The sequence below is a fragment of the Leishmania infantum genome, chromosome 36 (genome assembly GCF_000002875.2).
Source record: "Leishmania infantum JPCM5 genome chromosome 36".
Taxonomy (NCBI): Eukaryota; Euglenozoa; class Kinetoplastea; order Trypanosomatida; family Trypanosomatidae; genus Leishmania; species Leishmania infantum.
In genome coordinates, this window is record NC_009420.2 from 1,989,027 (window position 1) to 2,013,559 (window position 24,533).

Here is a 24,533-nt window from a genome sequence, read left to right on the forward strand (position 1 = left end):
GTGTGTGTGTTTATGCCTGTCTTTCTGTCAGTGGGGGTGCAGCCAGGGGGGGGGGCGAGGAGAGGGCCCAAAAACAGAAAAAAGTAAACGAAAAAGTATACGAAGAACTACAGCGTGGGTGGAAAGCGCTGAAGCAGCGGAGAGAGCAAAAACCGCGGAGAGGCAGAGAAGACCCTGCCAATGTTCGAGCACGAGTGAAGTGGGTCGAGTAAGCGCAGCCCGCGTGAATTGAGAGACTGACGACAGATCAGCCATGTTTCTCGGCGCGGCAGTCCGCCAGCATGAGAGCCCGGGCGTGTGTGTGCGTGTGGATGTTTATGAGAGAGAGGGGAGAGGAAGCGTGCAGCACGCTCGAAGCGAGGCAGCAAAAGGGAGGGAAAGAGAGAGAGGCTCTTGCGGGGGCCGCATGCAGCAGGAGCATCAACACGTCGAGTGAGGCAGAGCAACAGATGGAGACACAGTGTGGTCACTACCTTTTCGGCGCGGTGGCAATGTCGGTGTCACGCTGCCGCGCAGACGCCCGCTGGTGAGTCGGCATACGGGCGCTTGGGTATCGTACAGGGAATTCACACAGGTGCTGTTCTAGCTGCCATGTGTTCATTAGCGTCCGTGTCGGCGCCTCCCTGGACGCGAAGCCGTGTATTGATGCTTGGTTTTCCTTCCAGTTTTCTTTTTGGCGTCTTAGAGACACCTCTCCCCACGCATCGTCGCCTTCGTGTCCATGGCGCAGCAGCGAGCGTGAAGCAGAGCAACAAGGGGCGGCACTGAGACAAAAAGACGATCCAGCGACGCTGCAACTCAGAGAACAGAGAGACGCTTAAAACGGATGCCGCTTTCTGCCCGGGCGGGTTGTACGAGCTGCGCAGAAGCGCCGGAGCAATGTGTAGACCCTGGTGTTGTTTCGCCCATCCTTCAGGGGCCTAGCCGGTACTCCACACGGAATCGCGGCTGAAAGAGGCCCATGCGCGCCTTCTCGAGGTCGGCGTCGTCACCGACGCTCTCGTTCACGTGCGGCCCGTACGACAAAACCAACGCGTTGTACCTTTCCTCGGCGTCTGCGCGGTGGCAGCGTGCATACTGAAAGGCAAGAAACTGATCCACAGGGGCGTGCGCCTTGGTGGCGATCTCGCGCTGCCGTTTCCGCACCGCGAGAAGAAGCGCAGCGGCCGACGAGCTTTGGGCGGAGGACACGGAGTCCACGGAACTGCCCTCGCTTCCGTGGAAGGCTGCGCCGCTCCCGAGGCGGGTGGACGGCAACAACAGCGCATCAAGAAACGAGTTCGGCAGCCGCGTCTGCCACTTGGCGTCTTCGTTGACGACACACGCAGCAGACGGGCCAAGCTCCTTCTCTCTTTCAGAACAGCTGTACAAGGTGCCGCCCTGGTGAGGCAGTCCGCTGGAGTCATCGTCGCCGCCCCCCTTCGCTTCCTCCGCCGCATGGGCAGCGATCTCGCGCTGCAGCTCTTGGCCCGCGGCGCGATCCTCCGCATCCTCGACGTCTGCCATCGCCTCAAGAACGTCCAGTCGCGATGATGCCGCACCAGCGCTGTCGCTGGCATCGATGGGAACCGCAGAGGGCGCGGATGCCACCGTGGCGTCCTCATCGAGGTCGTGAAAGAAGCTGCGCAGGTTCACCGGGTTCGAAAGTGCAGCGAAGGCGGCGGCGCTGTCGTCATACTGCCCGCTGACTCCAGCAATCGTGTGAAATTGGCCGCCCCGAATGACGACGTTGTTCAGTTTCTTTCGCTCTCGCGCCTTCTCCAGGATGCTCTCCTCGACGGTGTGCTCGCTGATGAGGCGGTAGATGGTGACCGGGCGAGTCTGCCCGATCCGGTGGCATCGGTCCTGTGCCTGTAGATCAATGGTTGGGTTCCAGTCGCTGTCGTAAAAGATGACGGTGTCGGCGCCGGTGAGGTTGAGGCCAATGCCACCAGAGCGCGTGGAGAGAATCATGCACGTGATGCGCGGGTCGGCGTTGAAGCGGTCGACGTACTGCTGCCGCAGCTCCGCCTTTGTGGAGCCATCCAGGCGCGTGTACACGATCCCGATCAAGGCAAGAAAACGCTCGAGGATGTTCAGCATGTGCACAAACTGGGTAAAAATGAGCATGCGGTGCCCGTCGTCTCGCATCTTCTTCAGCGCTGTTTCGAGAAACTGCAGTTTGCCGCAGTCGTGGATGAGGAGACGCTTGTCGGGGAAAAGAAAGCTGCGCCGCACCTGTATGGGCCACATCTCCTGCAGGAAAAAGGCGGCATCGTATCGCCGCCGAGGCGGCGCGCGACCACACTGAGCGGCATCCTGAGCCTTGGCAACGGCTCCGATCAGAGGCGCGCACCCTTCACGGCTGAGAGCCTCGAACGGGCCGGGGTGAGGAATCGGAAGCGACCACTGCAGCCTCGGCGGGTGCGCCGCCAACACTGCCGGGACGTACACGCACACTCGCTCGAGCACAGGAAGGAGGGCAGCGGCGCGCACGGCGATGGAGGGGCAGAGAGACGGGTGCCGCTGCGCTAAGACGGTTTGTCGAAGCGACAGCCGACACGTAGGTGGCACATATGTGTTCCGCGCTGTCTGAATAGCGTGGTAGCGCTGCCACTGCGCGGCCGTGGTGTGGTGGTGTCGCGAGCGGCACTGTTGTCTGGCCTGTGCCAAGACGCTAAAAAAGGCCGCTTTCAGGGCAGCGCTACAGTTGCACAGTTGAGAAGCATCCGGTGCCGGCTCGCGTCGGCGCCTTAACGGTCCTTCGAGGAAGGTGGGGCTGAAACGCTTCGCAAACGACGCCATTGCATCCTCCGACGGCGCATCAGGTCGCTCTACGTGGGTGAGAAAGAGCCACCACGGCGCGGGTGCTCCAGTACCAGAGAGAAACAGATCTGATCGGCGCTCGCGCTCGCAGACCGCCCAGTCCGAGCCTGACACCTCTGTCTGCCCTTGCGTGCTGTTCACCCTACCGCCGTCGTCGTTTACATCAAGCACGTGGAAGCACGGAAAACGCCATCGGCCTCGGTCATCGTTGTCTAGGAGTAGTGCCTCACGCGGCACCCGCTGTTCAACGACGGCGTCGTAGCTGAGAACCAGTGGAGAGGTGGTGGGTCGCTCCTCGAAGAGGTCAGGGTGGTCGCACACCTTGCGCAACGCCAGTAGCACGCTCAGCACGCCGCCAGCGCCGCCGCCACCACGCAGCTTTTGCCGTGTTTCGGCGAGTTGCATGTAGTCGTCGTACAGGGAACGCTGACGACGTGAGAGGTGGCAGAGTACGACCTTCTCCGTCTTGGTAGGTAGTTGCGTCTCAACATCTTTCTTGAGCCGCCGCAGCATGAATGGCCGAATGAGGGCCTGCAGACGCCGCACGATGTCCTCATTCAACGTCGACCGTCCTGTTATCATCTCGTCCATCGGATTGCTGAACCATTCCTTGAACTCCGCGTTGGAGCGAAACGCCGAGGCGAAGGGGAGCAGGAAGTGGAAGAGGGACCAGAGCTCCATGATCGAGTTTTGCAGCGGGGTGCCGGTTAGCAATAGGCGGTACTCTGCCTGCAGATCAAAGAGCGACTGCCACTTTAGGCTCATGAAGTTCTTGACGTGATGGGCTTCGTCGAGGACGAGAAACCCCCACGGACGGCGGCGAAACGCCTTACGGTCCTGCACGACCAAGTTGTACGAAGTCACACACACATGAAAGGCGTCCTCGCTTGTCCACCCTTTGCGCAGCAGGTGGCGCTCCTTGGTGGACCCGATGTACGTGAGCACCTTGAGCCCCGGTGACCACCGCTCCAGCTCCGCCTTCCAGTTCAGCACGACAGTCGTCGGCACCACAATCAGGTGTGGCCCCCAGTCATTGTGGTATTCGGCGAAGTAGCAGAGGAGTGCAATGGTCTGCACTGTCTTGCCCAGCCCCATCTCGTCAGCGAGGATGCCGTTGAGGTTGTTTTCGTACAAGTGAACCATCCATCGTAGGGCGGAGCGCTGATAGTGCCGCAGCGGTCGCTGTCCGCCCTCCGTGTCCAGCAGCGAAAGCGCCGCCTCGATCGGGGCGGCGTCGTCGTCGCCGACCTTGTCCCAGAAGGACGCGTGTGACGGCGCGGTCACCGGGAACAAGGGCGGCGTAGTCTCCCGTAGAGGCGCTTCGGGGGTGCGGTGGTGCATTCCATTAGCACTGCAGTCGACGACCCCACCTTCCACGGCGGTTGCAGATGCGGAGGCTGGCTGTTTGCGGGCGGCGCTGAAAATGCTCTCGAGGAGCTTGCGCGTCAGCTCCTCCGTTTCGCGCAGTAGGTCCTCCTGCTTGCGGCGGTCGTGCTGGTGCTTCATCACATCGAACTCCACCTTTGCCAGCTGCTGGTACGCGTCGCCACGCCTGGACCAGTACCTGCGCACCCCGGCCGCAACGCGCTCGCCAGCGCGTACTCGCGCCTCACGCTGCTGCTGGCGCTGCTTCTCCGCGCGCTCTTGAAGCTCCACGTGGTAACGGCCGAGGTCTCGGACGAGGGATTGGCGAATGTGCCTGAACTTGCGCTGCGACAGGAGCGACGCCTCACGCGACTGCAGAGAGGAGAGGGCTACACGCTGCCACAGAGGCAGCGGCACCGCGGGAGCGAGCGCAAAAGACGGCGGAGGAAATCGCTGTGAGCGGCTGCGCTGAAGAAGCGGTACTAGCTCTGACATGTCGTCCTCATCTCTGTTCGCACCACCACCTGGGTGTAGCTCGCTGGTCGATGACACCAGCGCACGGAGAGTTGAGCAATCATCGTCTTTCTTCACGTCGTCCATCTGTGCGGGTGACGCTTTCCTATGTGTCGATGCGCGTGCATACCACACACGCAGAGAGAGGCAAAAGTGCACACCTGCGGGTGCGTTTCATCCTATTTCAGAGCAGAGGCGTGGCACACGCATCAAGGGTGAGCAGCGCGCCACACGCCGGAGCATGCGCGGAGGGTGGGTGGGTGGGGGGGTAGCAGGCGGTGGAGAGAGCCGGAAAAAAAAAGGGATTAAGCCTCGAGATTGTCGTAAAGGGCATGGGCACCGGAGAGACCACGATTGAGGGTGCTGAGAAACAGGGTTGAGAAAAGGGTCCGCAGTGCTTGCACTCGCGGCCCACGACCATGAGAGAGTACCCTGCAGGTTCCGTCGATGTGATGTGCATCATGCTGGTATGGCGTCTACCACTTGTGGATGTGTACCCTATCCGCGCCTGCGCGGCGACAGAAGAGTTCTCTCGATTTATCAGAGATTCACGTAAAAGATGCACGCATCGGGCGCACACCACTGGCGACATTCTTGGCGGTCTAAACCGCCGCTACCCGGCCGTCGCGTATCCACCTCTCCAAGACAAGGAGCTAGCACGTGCCAGCACGCTACCCAAGTCGTTCCATTCGATCTTTGTCGAAAGAAGAGCGCGTCTCGTCGCCGGTGGAGGAAAGCACGCGTCCAAGACACACACAAATACGCCTGCTTTCGAGGTTCGCCGTGGCTTCTACTTCACAGAACGGCGCCGCAAAAGAGTTTCATCTTGAGCACCGCGATCGCGTCTGCTTCGCGCGCACTGCTCTCCATGTACGGCACGAGTTCCAGCATCCGCCGCCGCAGCACGCCACCCTCCGCACTCGAGAAGATCTCGGGAATGCGGATAAACAACTGCGACTGGACGAGAGCATGAAGAAATCTACCCGCCTGTTCTCGAAAGTCGCCGTGTCGGGATGTCTTGGCAGCGTCCTCGCTTGTCCCCTTCAGCGCGGAGTCTAGTAGAGTGGACACACACGCATCTACACAGCGCACCACACGATGCAAATCTTCCTTTTCCGGCAAGATCACCTGCGAGACCGCTGCCGTCGCGTTCGACTGCAGGAGTCGGGTGACGCACTCCACATCCGCAATAACCGTCAACTGCTCGAAAAGTGTCATGCGCAGGTGGCGGACGATGTGAGGCTGAAGTTGCATCAGTGCTGAACTTCTCAGCTGCGACTCCGCGATCAGCTGCAACAGATCGGCTGCGGCACAGCAGGTGAGGTGCTCAAGGTAGCACAGGCTAGCAGGGAACCAGAGCTGCGGCTGACTAGCATTACCGCCCTCAAGAACACCGCTGGCCTCAAGCAGGACGCCCTGGCTTGCCGCTTCCGCGAAGACGAGTTGCACACCGAGTTGCCGTGCACGCCACAAGACGCGCACCACCTCGGATACGTGCTCGCGCCGCCCGCCCGTCCGCACAATCTCGTTCATGTATTGCTGATACCGATGGCACAGAGTGGAGAGAAGGGCGACGTCGAAGGGCGTGGGGGGCAATGAGGCCGCCACCCCAGTGTGTTGGCCGCGGGCCAGTACTGCGAGAACACGCAGCATCGACGACGACGCCACAGGCGCCCCGGTTATCGTCACTTGCTCGGTGGTCCGCTCTGCCGCCCTCGCCAACGCAGCGCCAGAGCGACACGAAGAAAACTGTGAACTATGCAGAAGGCCCGCCACCACATGCAGACGCGCGGCGCGCACCGCCACATCACCTTTCATCTGCACACTTGGTGTGCCCGCAATTCTGTTACAATAGTATGCGGCGAGGGTGCTCTGCAACTCATCGAGAAGCGGCAGGAGTTCCATCGTCCCCTTAGAGGCGTCCGTCATTGCCGCTGAGGCGGAGACCGTCTTCTTGTAAAGATGAAGGAGTGTCGCCAGGAGCATGTCCGCATCCTCCATCTGCGGCTCGTCATCGGCGGCAAACGGGCTCGCACGCAGGCGTGACGCGATTTCGCAAACGATACGATCAAGGGCAGAAAGCGGTGGAAGCCGGCCAGATGGCGGCTTCCCCGGCGTCGTCACGGTTGCGGTGGTGGTGGTGTAGCTTCTGCTGACGTGAGGGTCGCCATTCAACCCGATAAGACGCGCGTAAGCGTACAGCGTCTCTACGTCGGAGCGCAAGCACCGCTTCTTCGGCGGAACGCAGAGATACTGGCGAAGAAGAAAGGCAGCGCTGAGCTCGAGCTGATCGCCGTCGGCGCAGCTGCTTCGTCGCCTCAGTGAAGCAAGAGATCGCAGCATCCACGATATCATGGTCGGTGACGTCTCGGACAGCTGCGGCACGAATTCGAGAAGCGCAGAAATGGAGGCTGAAAGCATGAACCACGGCGAGGCGGTGCTGCGCATGCCTCTCGGTGCCTCGGCAGACTCCAGCAAGACGGCGCAGCCCCGTGAGTAGCTGTCGAGCAGCGCTGCAACGAGGAATCGATCCGGGGAAACCACCGTGTCCATCAGGGCGTCATCGTTGGCATGGGTGCTGCGGAGGCGCGCCTGCTCGCATTCCACCAAGTCGCACAGTATCGTGAAGCAAAGCTGCACGGCCCGGCGCCACGCTTCATGTGCACCCACAGAGGCTTGGCGGCTTGCCTGAGAAGCTTGGGCGCCAGGATGCTGCTCACGAGGGCCTCCCAGAGCGGCAAAGGAGGCCGAACGCGACGGGTGGGTTGCCAGCACTGAGAACATGGCCGCCAATGCGCTCGCCAGCTTTGTTGCGTCGTACACGTTCAACCGCTTTTGCGTCTGCGACGCTGCAAAAGCAGCCTCCTTTTTTGGTTTTGCAAGTGGCGTCAGCAGGGCGACTGTTCGCTGCAGGTCTAGCTGGCACACGTCTGTGCCGAAGGAGTGCACGAACTGCACGTATGCCCCGGCACTCACCTTTTGCGCCAGCGCGCCGGAAGCAAAGTAGCTTTCAAAGCCTTCGCGTTGTTGGCCGTGCAGAAGAGGTGCACTGCTCCCCTGTGATGCCACTGCCGACTGCGTCGAGGGAGGTATCACAAGCAGCAGGTGCAGCAGCTGCCATGCAACATTGCCCGACGCGCGTTTGAGCGTCTGCTGGTTCTTGAGCAAAAAATTAACACTGCGTTGGAGGGTCTGTACGGATCGCTTGAGCGGTGCCGTCGTCGCCCACCATCGCAGCTGGGTCGTGTATCTCGAAGAGTTGACGTAAAGAGCGACGTACGCGATGTGCAGACCGGCATCGTCAGGTCTGTGCTCCAGCAGCGTATGGAGAAGCCGAAGCACGTGCTCGGTAGCCTCCGCCTGCCCCGCAGTACGGCCCAACTTGGCAAGCACAAGCGCCGCCTTTTGAGCAGTGCGCGGATCTACGGCGAGCGACGACGTCGGTGTCGGGTAGCAGGGCCTTTGTGCGCTGCACGTGCTCTGGAGTTCACAAAAGCGTTTCAGCAGAACGCGCTGCACGACGGGAAGGTGCGCAGACTGGAGCGTGCAGAGCCGATTCACAGCGTCTACTAAAACCGCTGCGGGCACCTCCGCTGGCGAAGAGGCCAGCGAGAAGCTGGCCTTCTCGCATATAAGCCTCACCTCCGGTCGGCTGAGCCGCAGCGAGCTTAGTGCCCTAATCAGTAGGAGCGCGTCCTGCGAATTATACGGCCTCGTGATGGCAGCCGCCCGTTGGACAAGCGACACCAGCGCCGACATGGGAGGCCGCCTCGTATCAAGTGAGGTCGATCACACGAAGCGCGGCGCTCCGTCCAAAGCACACCAGCCACGCAAACGATGAGGAAGGGCATCACAGCACATGTGGGATGAAGTCATGAGAGGGAGTATTAGAAAGACGAGAGAAAATCAAAATCATAAAGACAAGAGATCGGCACAGGGGGTGTGTGGAGACGTTTACGGGAGAGACGCTGGAGATGGTTGACGAGGCACACAAGCGATGGGCAGATTGACGTCTTCCACCTTGCCATTCGGGGCCCAACTCCGTCAAAGGCCCGACCCGCTCGCGCGTTACTGCAAACCGAAAGCGTTGAGCGCGGCAAGTTTTTTTTTTTGAGGAAGGGGAACTTGATAACCTTCGGGGAAGATAAAATGTGGGCCGAAAGGAAAAAGCGGGCCCAGCGGGCCACACAAACTGCGCACGTGGCCAAGGATTCACATCGACTCCCACCAAAGCCACAGCAAAGAGCCAAACGGACGACATCGTGGCTGACTGGGGTCAAGGACGTCGCCGCCGCGCGCCATGAGGCCCCACGTTCCGAAGACAGAGTAATATGTCGACAAGCAGGTGAGACGCGTCGTGAGTTCAGAACGCACTCGACCACACGCAACAGCGTCCGCGTTTGCTTTGCATCCACGCTGACGGAGTCACAGCACACATACATGCGCATCTGCGTGCGTTCGCGTGCTGGCTTACGCGTGCGGGCAGCAGCTACCTAGCCGCATACTCGGACTGCGGCACAGAGGAGCAATGACATCCTTCACTCACCCGACGCTTGACCTTTGCCATCGGCCATACCGATGACCCCTCATTTTTTTGCTCCCCCTTCCTCTCTCAGCCAACGAGCTCGAACCCCTGGCCAACGACGGCCACTCGTGATTGAGGTGGTAACCGCTTATTGCTGGACGCCTCGCTCACCAAAGCGGCCCCACTCACACAGCGCACACTCACTCGCTGTGTACGCAAAAGACGCAATTTCCCGCGCTGCGCCGCCTCTGGATCAAACTCGATGATGCGCTCCTCGGTGACTACAACAAGCGGTAATGAAAGCGCAGGCCAATGCGCACTCCTCCCTGCAGTCAAGCCAGTGGACGCACTGCAGAGCCGACGCAGCTCAGCAGTCCGAATGCTCCCGCCTTGCGCCGCAGTCACCTCGAGTGCCATCAAATGCACAACTCCAGAGTCATGCAACGCCGCAAACCGCCACTGGTGCCTTGCCGCGTCTGCATCATATGGCGAAACGGTCAGCATCCGCTGCAGCTCGCTGATCGCATTCACGCACGACTGCTCCAATCGCGTGTGCGAGCGTACGATGTGTGATCCGGCGTCGACTGCGTACACCACTCCATTCGTGTCGCCAGCAACCACCAACCGTGGTGCGCGGTCGGCGTTTACGGAGCGTGTCAACGCGTCTGGGCCACCGTCGTGTGTGCTACTTATACACATGACCGGCTTCGGCCGTTCTGTGTTCAGCACCCCTTGCCATCTCAGCTGCAGCGTGGCTCCTGCTGGCTGCGGCGATCCGCCCTCAGCGCCTCGGTCTTCGTGCACGCGGAAGAAGAGAACTGTTCCGTCGCTGCTGCCTACAGCGATGTCCGTCGAGCTCAACGCCGTCACCGCCATAAATCGCGGGATGCGGTCTGTAAGCGTCACAGACATGGATGCCGCAACAACTCTCTTTTCACGCCGCCTCTGGAAGCGCGCGCTGTTGATGCGAAGCTCACATGGCGCGCCTTCACTCTTCCCATCAGGTGACGGAGCGCCATCCGGCGGCGATGTCGCGGTGTTTTGTGGCGACGGGGCGCCACTGCCGCACCACCAGTCCAACAGCTGCAGGGGGCTGGCAATCAGACCAGCGGACCACAAGTTCACCATGGCACCACTGCCCACCGAAACAAACCGCAACGCATCCGCCTCGGTGCGGGGAAGCACGGCCATCGCCAGGATGTTCGAGTGATGGGCACCACACACGTTCAACGGAGTGAGAAGACCACCAAACAACGAATGAGCATTAGGCACCCCCATGCCAGCACTCGCAGCCAGAACCGGATACAAGGCGACGCTGCTGTCTTCATTACCCATCAAAAGGCAGTGAAGTGGCGCTGGTGCGTACGCCACGCAGTTGTAGTCCTTGCCTGGGAAGCCGACCCCGTGCACAAGAGCCGTTTGGGCACCACAGAGCGGAAGTGCTGGATGCAGCAATACGTTGGGGTCTGGTTTCACCATCATCCGCTCCACGGTTCGACCGTCGGAGCAGTGCGCGAAGAACGCCATTGGGCTACCGGCGGGAGAGGCGGCAACGACGCGTGCGGTCAGCAGCCGTGGAGCACGAACCCCGTCGCAGCTGCCCACCGGCACCCACGACGATTGCCCCGGGATGCGATAAAGGATCGAGACAGTTGTGCCGCACTGCACCACCCACAGGCACGGCGACACGGAGAGCACAGAGGAGACTTCAAAGGGAAGGCGCAAAGGTTCCCTCGCGCGCGATGGCAGCGGAGACGACCCCACTGCTTCAGCCTTGCTCGAAGAGGTCGAGGCATCCAGGTACACATATTCCACCACACCACCGGTTCCAGCAACTGTGATGAGCGTGTCCGATGACACGCACGCACCACCGACAGAAGTCGCAGAGCTGCAGTTCTCAGCACAGAGAGCAGAAATGGCAGTGTGCAGGTGCTCGGCAAAGACGTAGCGGTGAACCGTGGCCACCGCCTTCAGGGAGGTAGCAAAGGGCAGTTTGTAAGAATCAAGAGAATTGGCCGCCGACTCAAGGGCGCGGTTCATTACCTCGTACCGTGTTCCCAAGAGGCACCCATTTCTATCTCCAACGAGAAGCCAGAGCGAAAGAGCCACGTTACCCTCCAGACAGCAGCAGCAGCCGTAGTTGCTCTCACTCGCATCATATCGGCCGCAGCGGATCGGCATCAGCGACAAGGCCGTCGTGAGAGGTCCCGGGCAGTCACTGTAGACGATGAGGGTGTGCCACACAGCGCTCACGCAAAGCCCAACGGGCCGGTCAACCCCAATAGCGCGCTCACCACTGCTGCACACATTGCACAAGGTTAGCAGCAGCCTCGAGAGCACAATGGTGCCGCGTACGTGATTCGTCGCCACAACGAACTCGCTTGTGGTGGCACCAGTGGAGCGGAGTGCTGTTGCATCGTCAGCACCGCTAAAAGCGTGTGTGATGGCTCCCAAGTTGCCTTCGTGCATGTGAAGAGCAGACACTTTGGTGATTTTGCCAAACGACTGCAGAGCAGACGTTGACGGTAACGCGTCCGCATCTGGCCGTTTGGCGTGCATTGCCGCGAACGAGGCCACAGGAAAGGAGCTGCCGAGTTCTGCGTGTGTGTAGCCGTATGGTGCAGCGCACAGGACACCAGCTGTCGTGCCGATCAAGGCGCACCCAACGGACGAAAGCTTCGACCCTCTCACAGAGGATACGCAGCACCGTGCGACGGCGCTCTCCAAGGCTGCTGGCACACCCCAGTCCAAGGCGGGCTCATCCCCGGCCACTCCACAGCGCCGTCGCGAAGCGACCGTTGGCAGCGCAATCCACCAGCTGTGCGCTGATGCATCGACGCGCAGCACACACAAGGCACGGCTAGTGCAGGCGAGTAAAAGCCCATTGCCGTCCACGTGCAACGCGCGCACCTGATCCGTTTTCTTAGCCGATGAGCTTGATGACGGATGAGGCTGCAGCAACTCCTCACGTTCGATGGCCATGCCGTCGCAGACCTTTGCAGTCGCCAAAATCGGAGGTTGCAGCATTACGTCGTGTGGTCGCAGCTGCACCGCTCTGCCCACATCGCATGCCTGGTGCCGTAGCGCGGACGGTAGTGTGTGGGCAAACACCGCACCGTCGAAGCCACCAGAGATGAGCGTCACGGAATTTGGTGAAGAGGTGGAGAAGGCCACGCGATACGCGCCGTGGCCGCGGTGCTGATGAAGGCGTACGAGACGAGGCGTTGCAGAAGCCCTCCGGCATTCAGACTGAGTCTGGTGACTCAAGGGCCACGCAACCAAGTCGCCGTCCTCCCTGGCGTTCACCTCGACCACCTGCACGGCGCCATCCTCGCCGGCAACGCCAACGTACACCATGCAGCTTCGCCAAGGCTGCGCAGGGCTCTTTGTCGCATACGGCCACGATGCGGCGTGCAGCGCGACGTCGAAAATGCGACTGCGGGCAAAACCAGCACCGCTCCCACGCCACAGCAGCACCCAGTCGCTTTCCTGCGGCTCTGTTCTCCTTTCCAAGTGGTTGCCAGCGGACGCTATCGGACGGCGTCGTTCATACAGCGCCACAGACCGATCGTCACTGCAGGTAACGAGGTGCACGAGCGCGAGCGCTGTGGCGCCGTCCTGCGCACTGTCAGTGCCGCACAACATGGAATACGTCGCCTTCACGCGAACTGCGAAGATGGCGCAGCCGCTCGGATGGGCCTGCACGCGAGACACAACAGAGCACGACCGCGCACACTGCCCGCGCGACTGCTGTGACTCTGTGCCCGCCGCTTTTGCACAGTAATCCTGCTCTTCGGCCTCCCACTCTACAACCTCGCCCGCGTACGTGGCCGAAAACAACCGGCATGACGCACACACCATCCCTTCCAGCACTGCAGTGGGGCCACCTTCATGCCCCTCTGGTAAGAGCGGATGCTGCACTAGACAATCCGCGGCGAGCACAACGCCTAGCCGCGGACCGCTTACGCGTGCAAACACGCAGCGAGCTGACACGTCGTAGTCGCTGGAGGTCGGCTGTGCGCGCAGCGCCTGCGCAATACTGTCCAAAGCGCCGCAGAACAAATCATTGGAGGCGGTGAGTACACGCACGACACCTCTCCGCTCGTCAACTACGATGCGCAGGACACGGCCTTCGTCGGCATGGAGAACGATACTGCAAGAGCACCTTGACGGATCGGCAGCTGCGCCGCGCTGGGCAAGCACGCGATCTGCCGCACCCATGAACACGATTGGCAGTGGCGACGATGGGTGCGCCACGTCGATTGCGCTGATGGTTGTGCCCGGCGGCGCTGTGGCAAAGCGCCCACTGGCGGAAGAAGCGTGCGGCTCGCTCACCGATGTACTGCAGGCTAACGATTCCGTCCGACTGCAGTGAACAGTGTTGCCCGCGGCAAAGTACACCTGACCACGACCGCCAGAGCACACAACGGCAGTGATAGGTGCATCATACACGTCGCAGCGCATGGGTGCCGAAGGCGAAGAGAACGCCGAACAGGACATACGGGCAGGGCGAGGACGTGAACGCAGCAGGCCGAACGGCTTCTGTTGTGTCTGGGTGCGGTCGCCGAGGAAGCCAAAAGGAAAAGGGGGCAGGAACGGGGGAGAGAGGGCGGGATGATGAACACGGTGCACACGAGGGCAATGAAACTGAGGGGCAAAGCATGGCATGGGCAGCACCCCCTTGTGGCATCCCATTCAACAAAACGCTGTCCCCTCTGACCACAAGAAGAGAGACAGCAACATGCCAAGCGCACTCGTCTGAACAAGCGCGAACGTCGTCGTCGCACACTTCTTCGCTAACGAGTCGATTCGGCGCTGCCGTGCGTCCGCCCCATCGCGACGCCGTCTCGGAGGCGTTTTTACTTCGAATCTTGTTTAGTTTTATGATGTGTGGCTGTGTGCGCCTTTCCATCTCTCACACAGCAGCGTTTATCTGTTTTTTTTTCGTGTCATATTCGACGTGCCCGTTCGCTGCCACGAAGCACGAGATCAAACGCTACATCACCGCTCCCGCGGCCCTGTCACAGGCTCCACATCGCGTGGTGCGAAGCGGCCACAGACAGACGTGAAACAGCAGTGCGCCGGCCCAGTCATCGGAGAGCACGGCCTCTGCCTCGTGCGATACCCAACCACCCCATAGCCGCTCCCCCATCGTGCCGGTCGCCACGTGGCGCATCCCCCGCGCGGTGGCACTCAGGTTCCCCCGACACCAGTGGGCAGCGCGTGAGGGCCGGGGGTGGGATGCGTCCGAGTCAGGTGGGCACTCTGTCTAATCATATGGATGGCACAAGAGTGCTCACCGTCGCCGGTCGCTCCGACGCAACACCGTCCAGGGCCTGACCCTGTCACCACGTGAAGCGATTGAGCATTGCCAGGGATAGGTGGGGCTGCCTGGCCTCCCTCACACAGATTTGGGGCGTATTAGACCCTGAGACGCCCCGTTGAGGTGTTCCCCCACGTAATCAGTGTCGAGAGGCTGCATAGACACTCAAGCGAAAAAGAGTTGATGGCTAGATGTGCATGGATATGCAAGCACACGCATACTACACACACGTTCTCCTCACAGACCAGCAGGGGCATTGTACATCAGGCTGCTCACCAGACCGCAAAAGCGGCAATCGGCCAGACAAAATGCCGATGCACTGCCGCTCATGAAGAGGAAGGCATGCACACACAACACACACGCGACAAGCAGCAACCTTACAGCAGCACTCGAGTAGTGCGCCGCAGCTAATGCACGCCACAGCAAGGATATAAAGAAGAGTTGAGAGAGCCACAGTAGCAGCACATATACGTCGGAGAGCTAGCTCGCCCTCTCCATCGGCAAAGTCACAAACAGACGCGCGCGCCGATGATCTGCTAATCATCCAACATCTGGCACCGCACCGTCTCCTCCTCGCTTGGGTGATCCAGCTGGGGCACGGAACAGAACTTACTTGACAGAAGGCGCAGCATATAGCGGCACTGCGACGACTCGTGAAGACTCATGTACGGAATCGGGTTCTCGAACTCGGAGTACCGGCAGTGGAAGCGCACCTCCGTCTCTATGCGGCGTCCCTTGTCGTAGGGGCACTCGTCACCGTCGCCGTAGACGGTTGCGACGTACCGGCCGAACGCGTCGTTGGAGGTCCAGTAGATTTGAGGTCCGTCGATCCGCCGCCTCCCCAGGGAGCGGCCTTTGTTTTCTGAAAGAGCATCCTCGCGCACCTCGTTGTCCCAGCAGTAGACCGTCACGTAGTTCTCCTCTGCGTAGTGCACGCACGGATGGTCGGAACGCCGCATAACGGTCATCAAGGACTCCATTTGATGTCGCAGTGGGTAGCTTTTGGCGTCGAGGGGCTCACGGCGCCTTGTGCTCGCGGTCTCGCACACAAATCGAGAGCCGTTGCTCAGCTGCACATATCGCGCTGTGTTTTCCCCGTCAGCGCCGGTGCCCGATCGATGACTAGCGCCATAGGGTGCTAACAGAAGAAAATGATTGTGCTCGACAGGGTTGGAAAGATCCATGGGCGCTGCGGCAGCGCTACGCAGCTGAAGTGTCAAAACGGCCAAAGCTGCGACAGCAAGCCACAGCATACAGCTACTGCGGCACCCCATTTTGATTGGAGACGCGGGGTGGGAAGCACGCGCGAGGGCTATGGGTGGCGGCCGCAACGCCTCGTTCTCGGCTGTTTTCGCCGTCGTTAGCTGCTGATGTTGTTTTCCTTTCGGTTTAGAGGCCCGATATTTGGTGCCTGTGCCTTCCAAGTAGAGGCGAGGGGGCACGTATGTGGGTGAGAGTTTGTGCGAATGCACGTGTCTACGCGAACAGTAGCAACTTTCGGTGGATTAGCGGCCAAGGCAACGGCGCCTCGTGGCTCGTTGAGGTGTTCACCAGCTCCCTGATGTAAACACACCGAAGGAAAAAAGCCCGCACGCTCAAAGGTAGCACAATGCGGCGAGAGAGCAGAGCAGAGGACGAGAGGGCAAGAAAAGACATGGCTCGTGCAGGAAGCCTGCGAGTGCGCCACAACAACGGCGAGAAGAACGATCGAGAGTGTACGTCGCAGGACGTGACGAGGTGGCGGCGAAAATACACAGAAACAGACACAGACACACACATACACGTCGTTGCGTGAGGTGCATATTCGACGGATACGTATGATGAGTGTTTCACTAATTCTCAATTCGCGTTGTCGTTTGAGAGAAGAAGGGCGGCAGCCTGGTGGATGGGCTCGGTGCCATCCACGTCGTCACCGATCCAGCCGGTCTTGGAGGTGGGCTCCCCACCACCACCGCCTGCCCTTTCCTTTCAATCTCTTCAAATCACCCCCAGCGCGCACAAGCGACACAGCGGTCTTTTGCCTTTCTCGCCGACTCGATGCAGCGTGCCGTGAAGGCATTCTATGCAAGCTCATGGATGTGGGTATTTGAGTGTGCGGATGCGTGTGGATGCGCGTTGTCTATCACACACTGGGGGAGGGGGGTAATGCACTCGCTGGCCGGCCACATGCGCACGCACGCGGCTTGGAGAAATGGTCCGAAACTACCCTGTCGTCGCAAGCCGCGTGGGGCCGATCCGTCTGCAATGCTAGCCGAGCGTTGCAAAGCCCCCGCATGGCTGGATAGCATGTGAAATAGTAAGCCGTTCTCGCTCATCCATCACAAGCACAAGCGCAACGTCTGCAGCGCTGCATGATCATCGCCCAAATGAAGCTGCGCCTTAGCCAGCAAGTGCAAAAGCTGCGCGTCTCGAAGAAGAGGCGCACGGTACTCGCCAGGAAAGACGCCTCCAGGCCAAGAGGTAGCCTCCAGCAGCGCTGCCTGCGCCTCAGCACAGCTCCCCCACTCACGGAGCGCCGCCACGAGCTGAGCATCCTGGTCTGCGGTGCGCAACGCTACTGGGGTGAGAAACGCCTCCAGGAGAGCCAAAACGGGCCCGTGGGCCGCGTCGGCGTGCCTGTACGTTCGCTCAAGCTTTGAGCGGTCGCTCCGGATTACTTTGAGCGCCTTTGCCGGGTGGCCCTCAAGAGCCTGTGTGCCACCGGCCGCCACGTCAGCTGCGGTGTCCATCGCAAGAAAGGCAAACGAAATCGCATAGTGCAGGCGCAGTGGTGCGTAGGTGGGGTGCAGAACAATGAGCTCCTCGTACGTGGCTGCGACGCGGCGCGCTACGGCGGACCAGGAGGAGAAGGACGATTCACAAAATCGCTTCGCGTGCGGCACGTGACTCAGAAGCCCTCGTCTGCACGCCGCTCCCCCAGACCAGTTGAACAAGTCATAGGTCGCCACCGCTGCGCGGTGCTCGCGCATCTCCGACGACGGCACCGTGTGCACGCGTGGGCTCCAGGAGAGCACGTTGATGCTGCGCAGGAGCACCAGGGCGTGGCTAGTGCTATCGTCCCGAAGGAGGTAGTATTCAGGCAACACTGCGCTGTAAAGGTAGATGTTTCCCAGCATCCAGCCGTAAGTGGTGCACACGAGTGAGGTCGGAGCCATATGTAGCTCCGCATGCGCTTCCTGCAGCAGCATGGCTTTGAGCTTCGCGTAGCACACATCGGCAGCACGTCGCAGGGAGGAGCAGCCACTAGAAAGGTGGTTTTGACTAACGCCCAGCTCGCGAAGCACACGCCCGCCGTCCTCTACCTCCTGCGCAGCAACCACCTGTTCGAGCACTTGCGCGTACACCGCTCCCAGCTCAGCTGCTGACTTGACCAAGTCGTTCAGGGTTGGCAACGTTGCCAGGTTCGCCACCTGCGAGGTGGCCACCTCCAGCGCCACGACATCACGCTCAGCCAGTACAGGGTACTTCCCCGGCCTGCGACGCTGCAGCTGCTGCCCACTCGATTGAAACATGATCGAGTTACCCAGGCACACGTAGAGCACTACGCATAGAACGAAGCAGCCCGATGCGATCCCAAAGCCGCGCCATCGTCGCCAGTATCTCGAGTGGCTCTTTACTGCAGAATCTCGGGCGACAGCGGCAGACGAGGCGGCTCCAGAGACCCGGGCACTGAAACGACGTTGCCGCATGTGCACAAGGCGCGCGCTCAGCAAACAAGTACAAGTTGAACAGTGAAATGCCGGCGCTGCTGTGTGACTTTGTTGCACAAATGTCGTCCACATTGTAGGCGAGAGCCGAGGGGCAAGAGCGAGGTGTTTGTGCAGCGAAAGGAGGAGAAAGGAAGATGCCGTGGAATGCGGGAAGCGTGGGACGTGAAGGGATGGAGATGCAAGTGATCAACAGGCCCATTCCTTCAATGGTCAGCACGGATTTTTCTTCTGTTATACAACCCGCGCACTCTATGCCGCGTTGCAACATTCGGCACGAAAAGCGTCAGCTTCGCGCATAGAGGCGCTCGAGCGCCAGTAAACACAAACAAGTGTGTTGCGCTGCAGTTCCAGGCGAGCATCTCCGTATTCTGCACGGCAATATTCTCCTTGTTTTTTTTGTTCGTTGCCGTTATTGACCATCGCAGGCCTGCAATTGCATTACTTGCGTACTTGTGTGTGTGTGTGTAGTCGTACTTCCCCGCAGAGAGAAAGTGCTTGCGAGGAGTGCACGTGGATGTGAAGAAAGATGCACCTCAGACATCGAAGGTGTGTGCGCGCGCCACAGTGTGCCACTATCCGCGCCTCCTCTCCACGCTTCTATATTCTCCTAGCCCCTCTCCTACGACAGCGAGGGGAGGGAGAAGGGTGGCAGAATCATCTCGTGTGCGTGTCTTTCGCAGCGTCCCTGATTTTATTTTCTTCGTGATAATCGTAGTAATTATAATAGGAATGAACTGTATGTGTGCGTGTATGGTGCGTCTCTGTGTGTGTGTGTAGGCTTGTATGCTTCAGCCCCCCTCTTGAACTTGATCGAACAGAACGAGAAGAGAAGCGGGAGCGGAGGGGAGGTACCAACGAACACGCAAAAAAAAAAGAAGAAGCGAGGAAAGGGGGTCAGAAGAGAAATGAACAAAAGAGGAGGAGGGGAAAGATATATATATATAGATGAGGGGCAGAGGGAAGGAAGGAGTGCACCAGGTGATAGGCAACGCCGACGCGAAAACGAAAAGGAAACATACACGAGATGACGTGATGATAACAAGCTATAGAAGTACAGGCATCAATAGCACAAGCAGCGAGCGCAAGCAAGGCGCAAGAACAGTGACACACACACTCACACACACACAGAGAGGAAAGGACAAGCGAAAAGCAAGTGGGGAGAAGAGGAGAGAGAATCACCGGGGGAGGGGGCACACGCGAGTCCTTCGGCCCAGTGGGCGGCAACGGAATGCGCTTCAGGGATAGGGATGGCGCGACAAGGAGAGACAGGAGAGGATAGTGAAATGCCGCAAGAGCAGCCGCCCATGCGCGTGTGAACATGGCCTCCCTGTTCGAGGAAAACCGAAGTTCCCAACAACACCAGGCAAACGCGAGAACAGGGGCAGCAACAATAATAACAAGGGAACGAGCAGGAGCGCGCAATAACAACATGACCATAGAAAGTGAGGACATGACATCGTTGTTGCAACGCATATGAAAAGAAGAAGCACGTCCGCTTCGAAAGCGTCAGCACGGAGGGGAGAAAAGGGTGATAGTGGGTGGGTTGAAAAGCAAACGAAAAAGAAAAGGGCCTCGGTCGCCGCTCATCCCGCACACGCACAGACACGCATATCAAGACTCCTCCGCCTCATCACTTTTCGCTGTGACTAAAGCACCACACAACAATACGCTATACATATATGAGAATAAGAGGAAGGCAACAGGAGAGCTAACAAAGAAGCCAAAAAGCACCAAGAAAAAAGGGGGAGGGAAGGGCTCAGCGCACACCAGCGCAACGCATGCGCTTCAGAACGGCATGTAAGGGAATTTGCGAAAGACATAAAGTCCACAAACGGCATCCCACCCCTCTGAACGCTTCTGCTGCTTTTCCTTTCCGCTGTGTGAGTGCATGCAGCCGTCTCTACATCTCCCGAAGATGATTGACGACGCCACCGCGGACAGTGTACTCATTCAGCGTCTCCATCGTAATGTCGCCAAGGTTCTTCGCGAACACTCTCGGAATGGACAGAGTGGTCTCCTCAGGAGTCAGGCTCACGTCAACAACCATGCGGAAGCGCTCCAGCGCCTTCTTGGAAAACCCATCGATGCCATCCATCACCACAACGGCGCGGTTTGTCGCCGCATCCATGCGGTGCGCGCAGGCCTCGAAGTAGTCCATTTCGGGCCGCCAGCGCAGCCCCAGTTCCTCGCCCTCCTTGCCTTCCAGGAAGTTGTCGAAAATGGAGCTGCCTTTGGTGGTTTCGTTGATGACCCATCGCGCATTCTTGCTGCCGCTGACGCATCCGACGGCGATCCCGTACTGGCGGAGAAGGGAGATGAGCTGCAGAACACCCTCACGCATCGGTATGCCGTGCGTCGTCGCGTAAGAACGGAACAGCTGCAGCTTGCGGCGGCACAGGCCGTAGAGAGTGTTCGACTCCGCCGTGTCATCCACCTCGCCGGTCGGCGGGGGGTTCTGGTTGTATTTCTTGAAAATTTCGTTCAGGCCGTAGAAGGGCTTCACATGCCGTAGGTAAGCGAGGTAGAGCTCCTTTGTCATCGAAAAGTCCGAAAAGCCGTGCTGATGAAAATGCTCCTCCAGCGTTTGTGTCCAGGCATGGTAGTGAACGCCCTCGATGTCCTCGACGACGCTATCGAGCTCAAATACGACGCAGTCGAAGTCGAACACGCGCACTTCTCTAAAGAGCCGCACCGTTTCAGGGTGATTCAGTCGCAAGGTGATGCGGTTTACGCCGGCGTGAACCAGGATGAGGTCCGTCACACCCTCTGGAGCGCTGACTAGTGTGTATGTAACGAGCCTCTTTGTCACCAGGACGCGCACGAGACAGCCGCGGTGCCGCGCGTGGAACTCGAACTCGTCCATTTCTTCACTCAAAACGGGGTTGAAGTGCAGCACGCCCTGCGCCACGCGCAGTCCGCAGATTCCCACCGCCATGGAGCTCCACGACCCCGCCGCCGCGGTGCAGTGGAGGCCGCCGCCGGAGTTGCCGATGAGGTTGTCGATGTCCACAAAGAGTGAGTCGTGAAAGTAGCTCATCGCCTTGTTTGACAGACGCAGCTGCGCCGCGACGACGCTAAAGATGGCGAGCCGCAGCGCCGAGTCCGAAGCGGTTACAGCTTCGTAAAACGTGAAGTCCGCCTTTGCCTCATCCAACGAGAAGCTGTCTGGCGCGAGCATGATTGCGAGCAGCACGTCCGGTATGTGACACACTCGATGCCGGTACACCACTGTCGGGTGGTACAGCGATGTCAGCGGGCCCTCCGCGCCGTCCTTGAGCGACGTGAGGTTCCAGTGCTTCTTCCGCATGAACGACTGATCCATGGGGTGGATACGATGGGTGCCGTCGAAGGGCAGCACCATCTTCGCCGCCGCCTGGTCCATGGCAACAATGTCGTTTTCCGTCATCTGAGCTCGGTGCATAATGCCGTGCCACATCTCCGGGTTCTCCTGTCGCAGCATCACCGCCAGCTGAACCGCCCACTGCAGATGCATCTGTGCCATCAAGTTCGTGAAGAAGTTGTTGTCGGCGACATCATTGTACGTGTCGGGGCCCGACACCGAGCGCAGGTGAAACAGGCCTTTCTCCCACGTGCCCCACTGCAGCCAGACAAGCGCCGTCGTGAAGACGAGGTCAGCACCGCCTTGCACGAGGATGCTAGTGTCGTTCGTCGCCGTCACATACTCCTTTAGCGCGTAGACGACGACGGCGTTCACGAAGAGAAACGCGCCGCAGTAAGGCGTGGGGTTCTTCTCTCCAGTCACGGTACGATATGGGAACAATGCGCCGCGGGGCAGTGACAAGTCCGCCGCAATGTCCTTTGCCTCATTCAGTGTACGAATGCGGAACTCAAGCAGCGCGCGCGCCTTCTTGGGACACGCGTGGGAGAGGAACGGCACGATCAGCGCGTCCACATCCCACTGCTGTACACCCAGGAGCATATCGCCTGTCAGACCGCGGGTCGGAAAGCAGTAGTACGGGTCCCCGCTGGTCGACATGTAGGTCTGCAGGATATTGAAGCGGAAGGCGCCCTGCACATCCGCCCTCGGTTCCACCCGCACATCCGCCGTGTCCCAGAAGGCGTTCATAACGTCGCGGTGCTCCGCCAGCAGCCCCTCGTAGCCGAGTGCTGCCACCTTGCGAGTCTGATGCGTCGCCACGTCGAGCAACTCCTCCGTCGTTGAATCCTCGTCGCCGAAGTGGCCGATAACTTTGACAAACTCGACAATGACGCCATCGGAGATGCAGCTCGTGTAGGACGTCTCCGTCCCCCACTCTGTCTCGCGACTGTTTGGGGTGAGAGTCGTCGGAGACGCGGCCGCCGGGCTCGATGGCGAAGCACTGCACGACGGGGCGGGACCAGATGGAGATGTGCCAAAGCCCGTGTCACCGCCGGTGCCGCCTTGGGTGGGGGTGCTGGCGTCCCTCGTCGGGAAGGTCTGTATGCCAGCAGGGTAGGAGCGGGACGTGCACGTCTCGACAGAGGCGATGGCGAGATGACGGCAGCTATTACGCGTTCGCACGAGCACGACGCTCATGGCGTCTTGAATGTTCGACTGAGTGAGCATCGTCTCGACGTCGTACTCGGCAGCTGAAAGGAATGTGCGCGAGATGAGGCGCACGTCGGTGTTGTGCGCGTTTCGCACGCTCATCTTGTAGTGCATGGCGGAGATGTTCTTGCGCGCCGCAGAAACAAAGCGGCGCGTCTCGACAGTGATCTCGCGGTGCTGCTGGTTGGAGAACCAGACGAAGCGGCGATACAGCTCCCCTGTGCGCAGGTCGAGGCGACGAGTGTGGCTCCGTGTGGGACCCCGTGCGGCGCTAATGTGCTCGCCGCTGAGGAACGCGTCGATGCAGAAGGGATCTGGCGTGCGCAGGCGGTAGCCCTCCTTGGTGGAGAGACCAGCTGAGAAAGAGCGTGGATGCATGAGAGGACGCTGCTCATAAAACCCGGAGAAGTACACTCCTCGCTGTCCACGAGGGCCATTGACGCTATTGCCATTACTGCCGCCGCCCTGCGCGCGCGAGTGGTGCCAGTCTCCCCCATCACCCAAAGGAGAATGTCGATCCTTGACGTCGCTGAACAGCTCATCATCACCTCGACGACTGTTGTGATACGAGCGCTGACGACTAATGTGCGCCCTGTGCCGTTCGTGGCGGTTCTGGCCCGCTTCCGTCTCCTCTGCATGCCCACGCACGCCGACGAGGCCGTTTCCGAGAGAGAAGAGCGTCTCGCTCACAAGTGCCTGGCCGCCAACCGGCAGGGTGTCCTCGCGCAGCTCCCATCGGTCCACCTTGATGGTTGCATCGATGCGACGTCCGACAGACGCGCTGCCGGCTCCGTCTTCAGTGACCTTTGATAACATTACGCATGAAACAAAACAGAAAGTGCAGAGAAAACACACTGAGCGGAGGGGGGAGACAATACAAAATAAAAAAATGAGCCGCCCGAAAGACGCGGTGAGAATGCGTGACAAGCGGTGGTGGACGCCAGCGGTCGATCCAAACAACGGTGCGCGTGTGTGTCTGTGTTCCTATGCCACCTAGAATGAATCTGCTGTTGACGCTCCTGTGCACATACAGACGCACGCGCTAGTCAATGTCGAGCGCGTTAAGGGTCAGATTGTCCAACAGAAATAGGCGAGATGGGTGGGGATGACAAGTTCACGGGAGTTTGCTATGATTGCTCGGGTACTGCCCCACGAGTGCGGTATGGGAAAGGATGTCCACGAAGAAGATAGGAATAATGAAAACGAAAAGAAAAAACATGCAACAAAGGAGTTCGCAAGTCGGCCGGCGTGGAACCGCACGGAAAAGGCGGGAGGAGAGAGCGAAGGGGCGACAGCGGAGACGAGGTGTGGTGCGGAGCAGCGAACAAGAGAGACGCAGACAACACAAGGACAAGCACAGCAAGAAAAGAGAGAGAGCGGTGGCCGTTACGAAATCGGAGGGAGGAAACATTCGTAGACATGGGGGAGGGGGCTAGCACACAAGGGCCTCACACCAAGCAGCGTGAAAAGGTTCATCGGCTCGTTGAGACACGCTCATGCAACGGAAGCGCCGAGGTGATACGCTTGTGGGCGGCAGCTCTGCCTGTGTATATCTTTTTTTGCATACCCTGTCTCCGTTTCACTACGCGCGCGTAGGGAAAGAATAGGAGTGGCGGGTCTACCGCAGAGACGCGCCGCCTGCATCTCGTTCATCTCCGTTGCATGCGCCAGAGTTCGACCGGTTGTTGTTTGTTTTCGGCTGTTGTTGTTGCTCAACTCGGGACTGACGAAGCGCCATTCCTC

At 59.7% G+C, this 24,533-nt stretch overlaps 6 protein-coding genes across 6 annotated transcripts; all 6 read right to left on the minus strand.

Moving 5' to 3' along the window:
- Positions 1-912: 912 nt before the first annotated feature.
- On the minus strand, positions 913-4,770 carry LINJ_36_5420 (putative helicase; the record flags this gene model as incomplete). Its single annotated transcript, XM_001469873.1, has 1 exon — positions 913-4,770. One exon carries the CDS (start codon positions 4,768-4,770, stop codon positions 913-915), a length of 3,858 nt encoding a protein of 1,285 aa, XP_001469910.1.
- A 708-nt stretch (positions 4,771-5,478) lies between these two features.
- On the minus strand, positions 5,479-8,442 carry LINJ_36_5430 (conserved hypothetical protein; the record flags this gene model as incomplete). The annotated part of the gene is made up of 1 exon (XM_003392786.1): positions 5,479-8,442. One exon carries the CDS (start codon positions 8,440-8,442, stop codon positions 5,479-5,481), a length of 2,964 nt encoding a protein of 987 aa, XP_003392834.1.
- Positions 8,443-9,295: 853 nt separating this feature from the next.
- On the minus strand, positions 9,296-13,903 carry LINJ_36_5440 (conserved hypothetical protein; the record flags this gene model as incomplete). Its single annotated transcript, XM_001469874.1, has 1 exon — positions 9,296-13,903. The coding sequence occupies one exon, from the start codon at positions 13,901-13,903 to the stop codon at positions 9,296-9,298; it is 4,608 nt and encodes a 1,535-aa protein (XP_001469911.1).
- A 1,164-nt stretch (positions 13,904-15,067) lies between these two features.
- LINJ_36_5450 (conserved hypothetical protein) lies at positions 15,068-15,805 on the minus strand (the record flags this gene model as incomplete). The annotated part of the gene is made up of 1 exon (XM_001469875.1): positions 15,068-15,805. One exon carries the CDS (start codon positions 15,803-15,805, stop codon positions 15,068-15,070), a length of 738 nt encoding a protein of 245 aa, XP_001469912.1.
- Positions 15,806-16,849: 1,044 nt separating this feature from the next.
- Positions 16,850-18,313, minus strand: LINJ_36_5460 (conserved hypothetical protein; the record flags this gene model as incomplete). Its single annotated transcript, XM_001469876.1, has 1 exon — positions 16,850-18,313. The coding sequence occupies one exon, from the start codon at positions 18,311-18,313 to the stop codon at positions 16,850-16,852; it is 1,464 nt and encodes a 487-aa protein (XP_001469913.1).
- Positions 18,314-20,141: 1,828 nt separating this feature from the next.
- On the minus strand, positions 20,142-23,606 carry LINJ_36_5470 (putative glycosyl hydrolase; the record flags this gene model as incomplete). The annotated part of the gene is made up of 1 exon (XM_001469877.1): positions 20,142-23,606. The coding sequence occupies one exon, from the start codon at positions 23,604-23,606 to the stop codon at positions 20,142-20,144; it is 3,465 nt and encodes a 1,154-aa protein (XP_001469914.1).
- Positions 23,607-24,533: the final 927 nt, after the last annotated feature.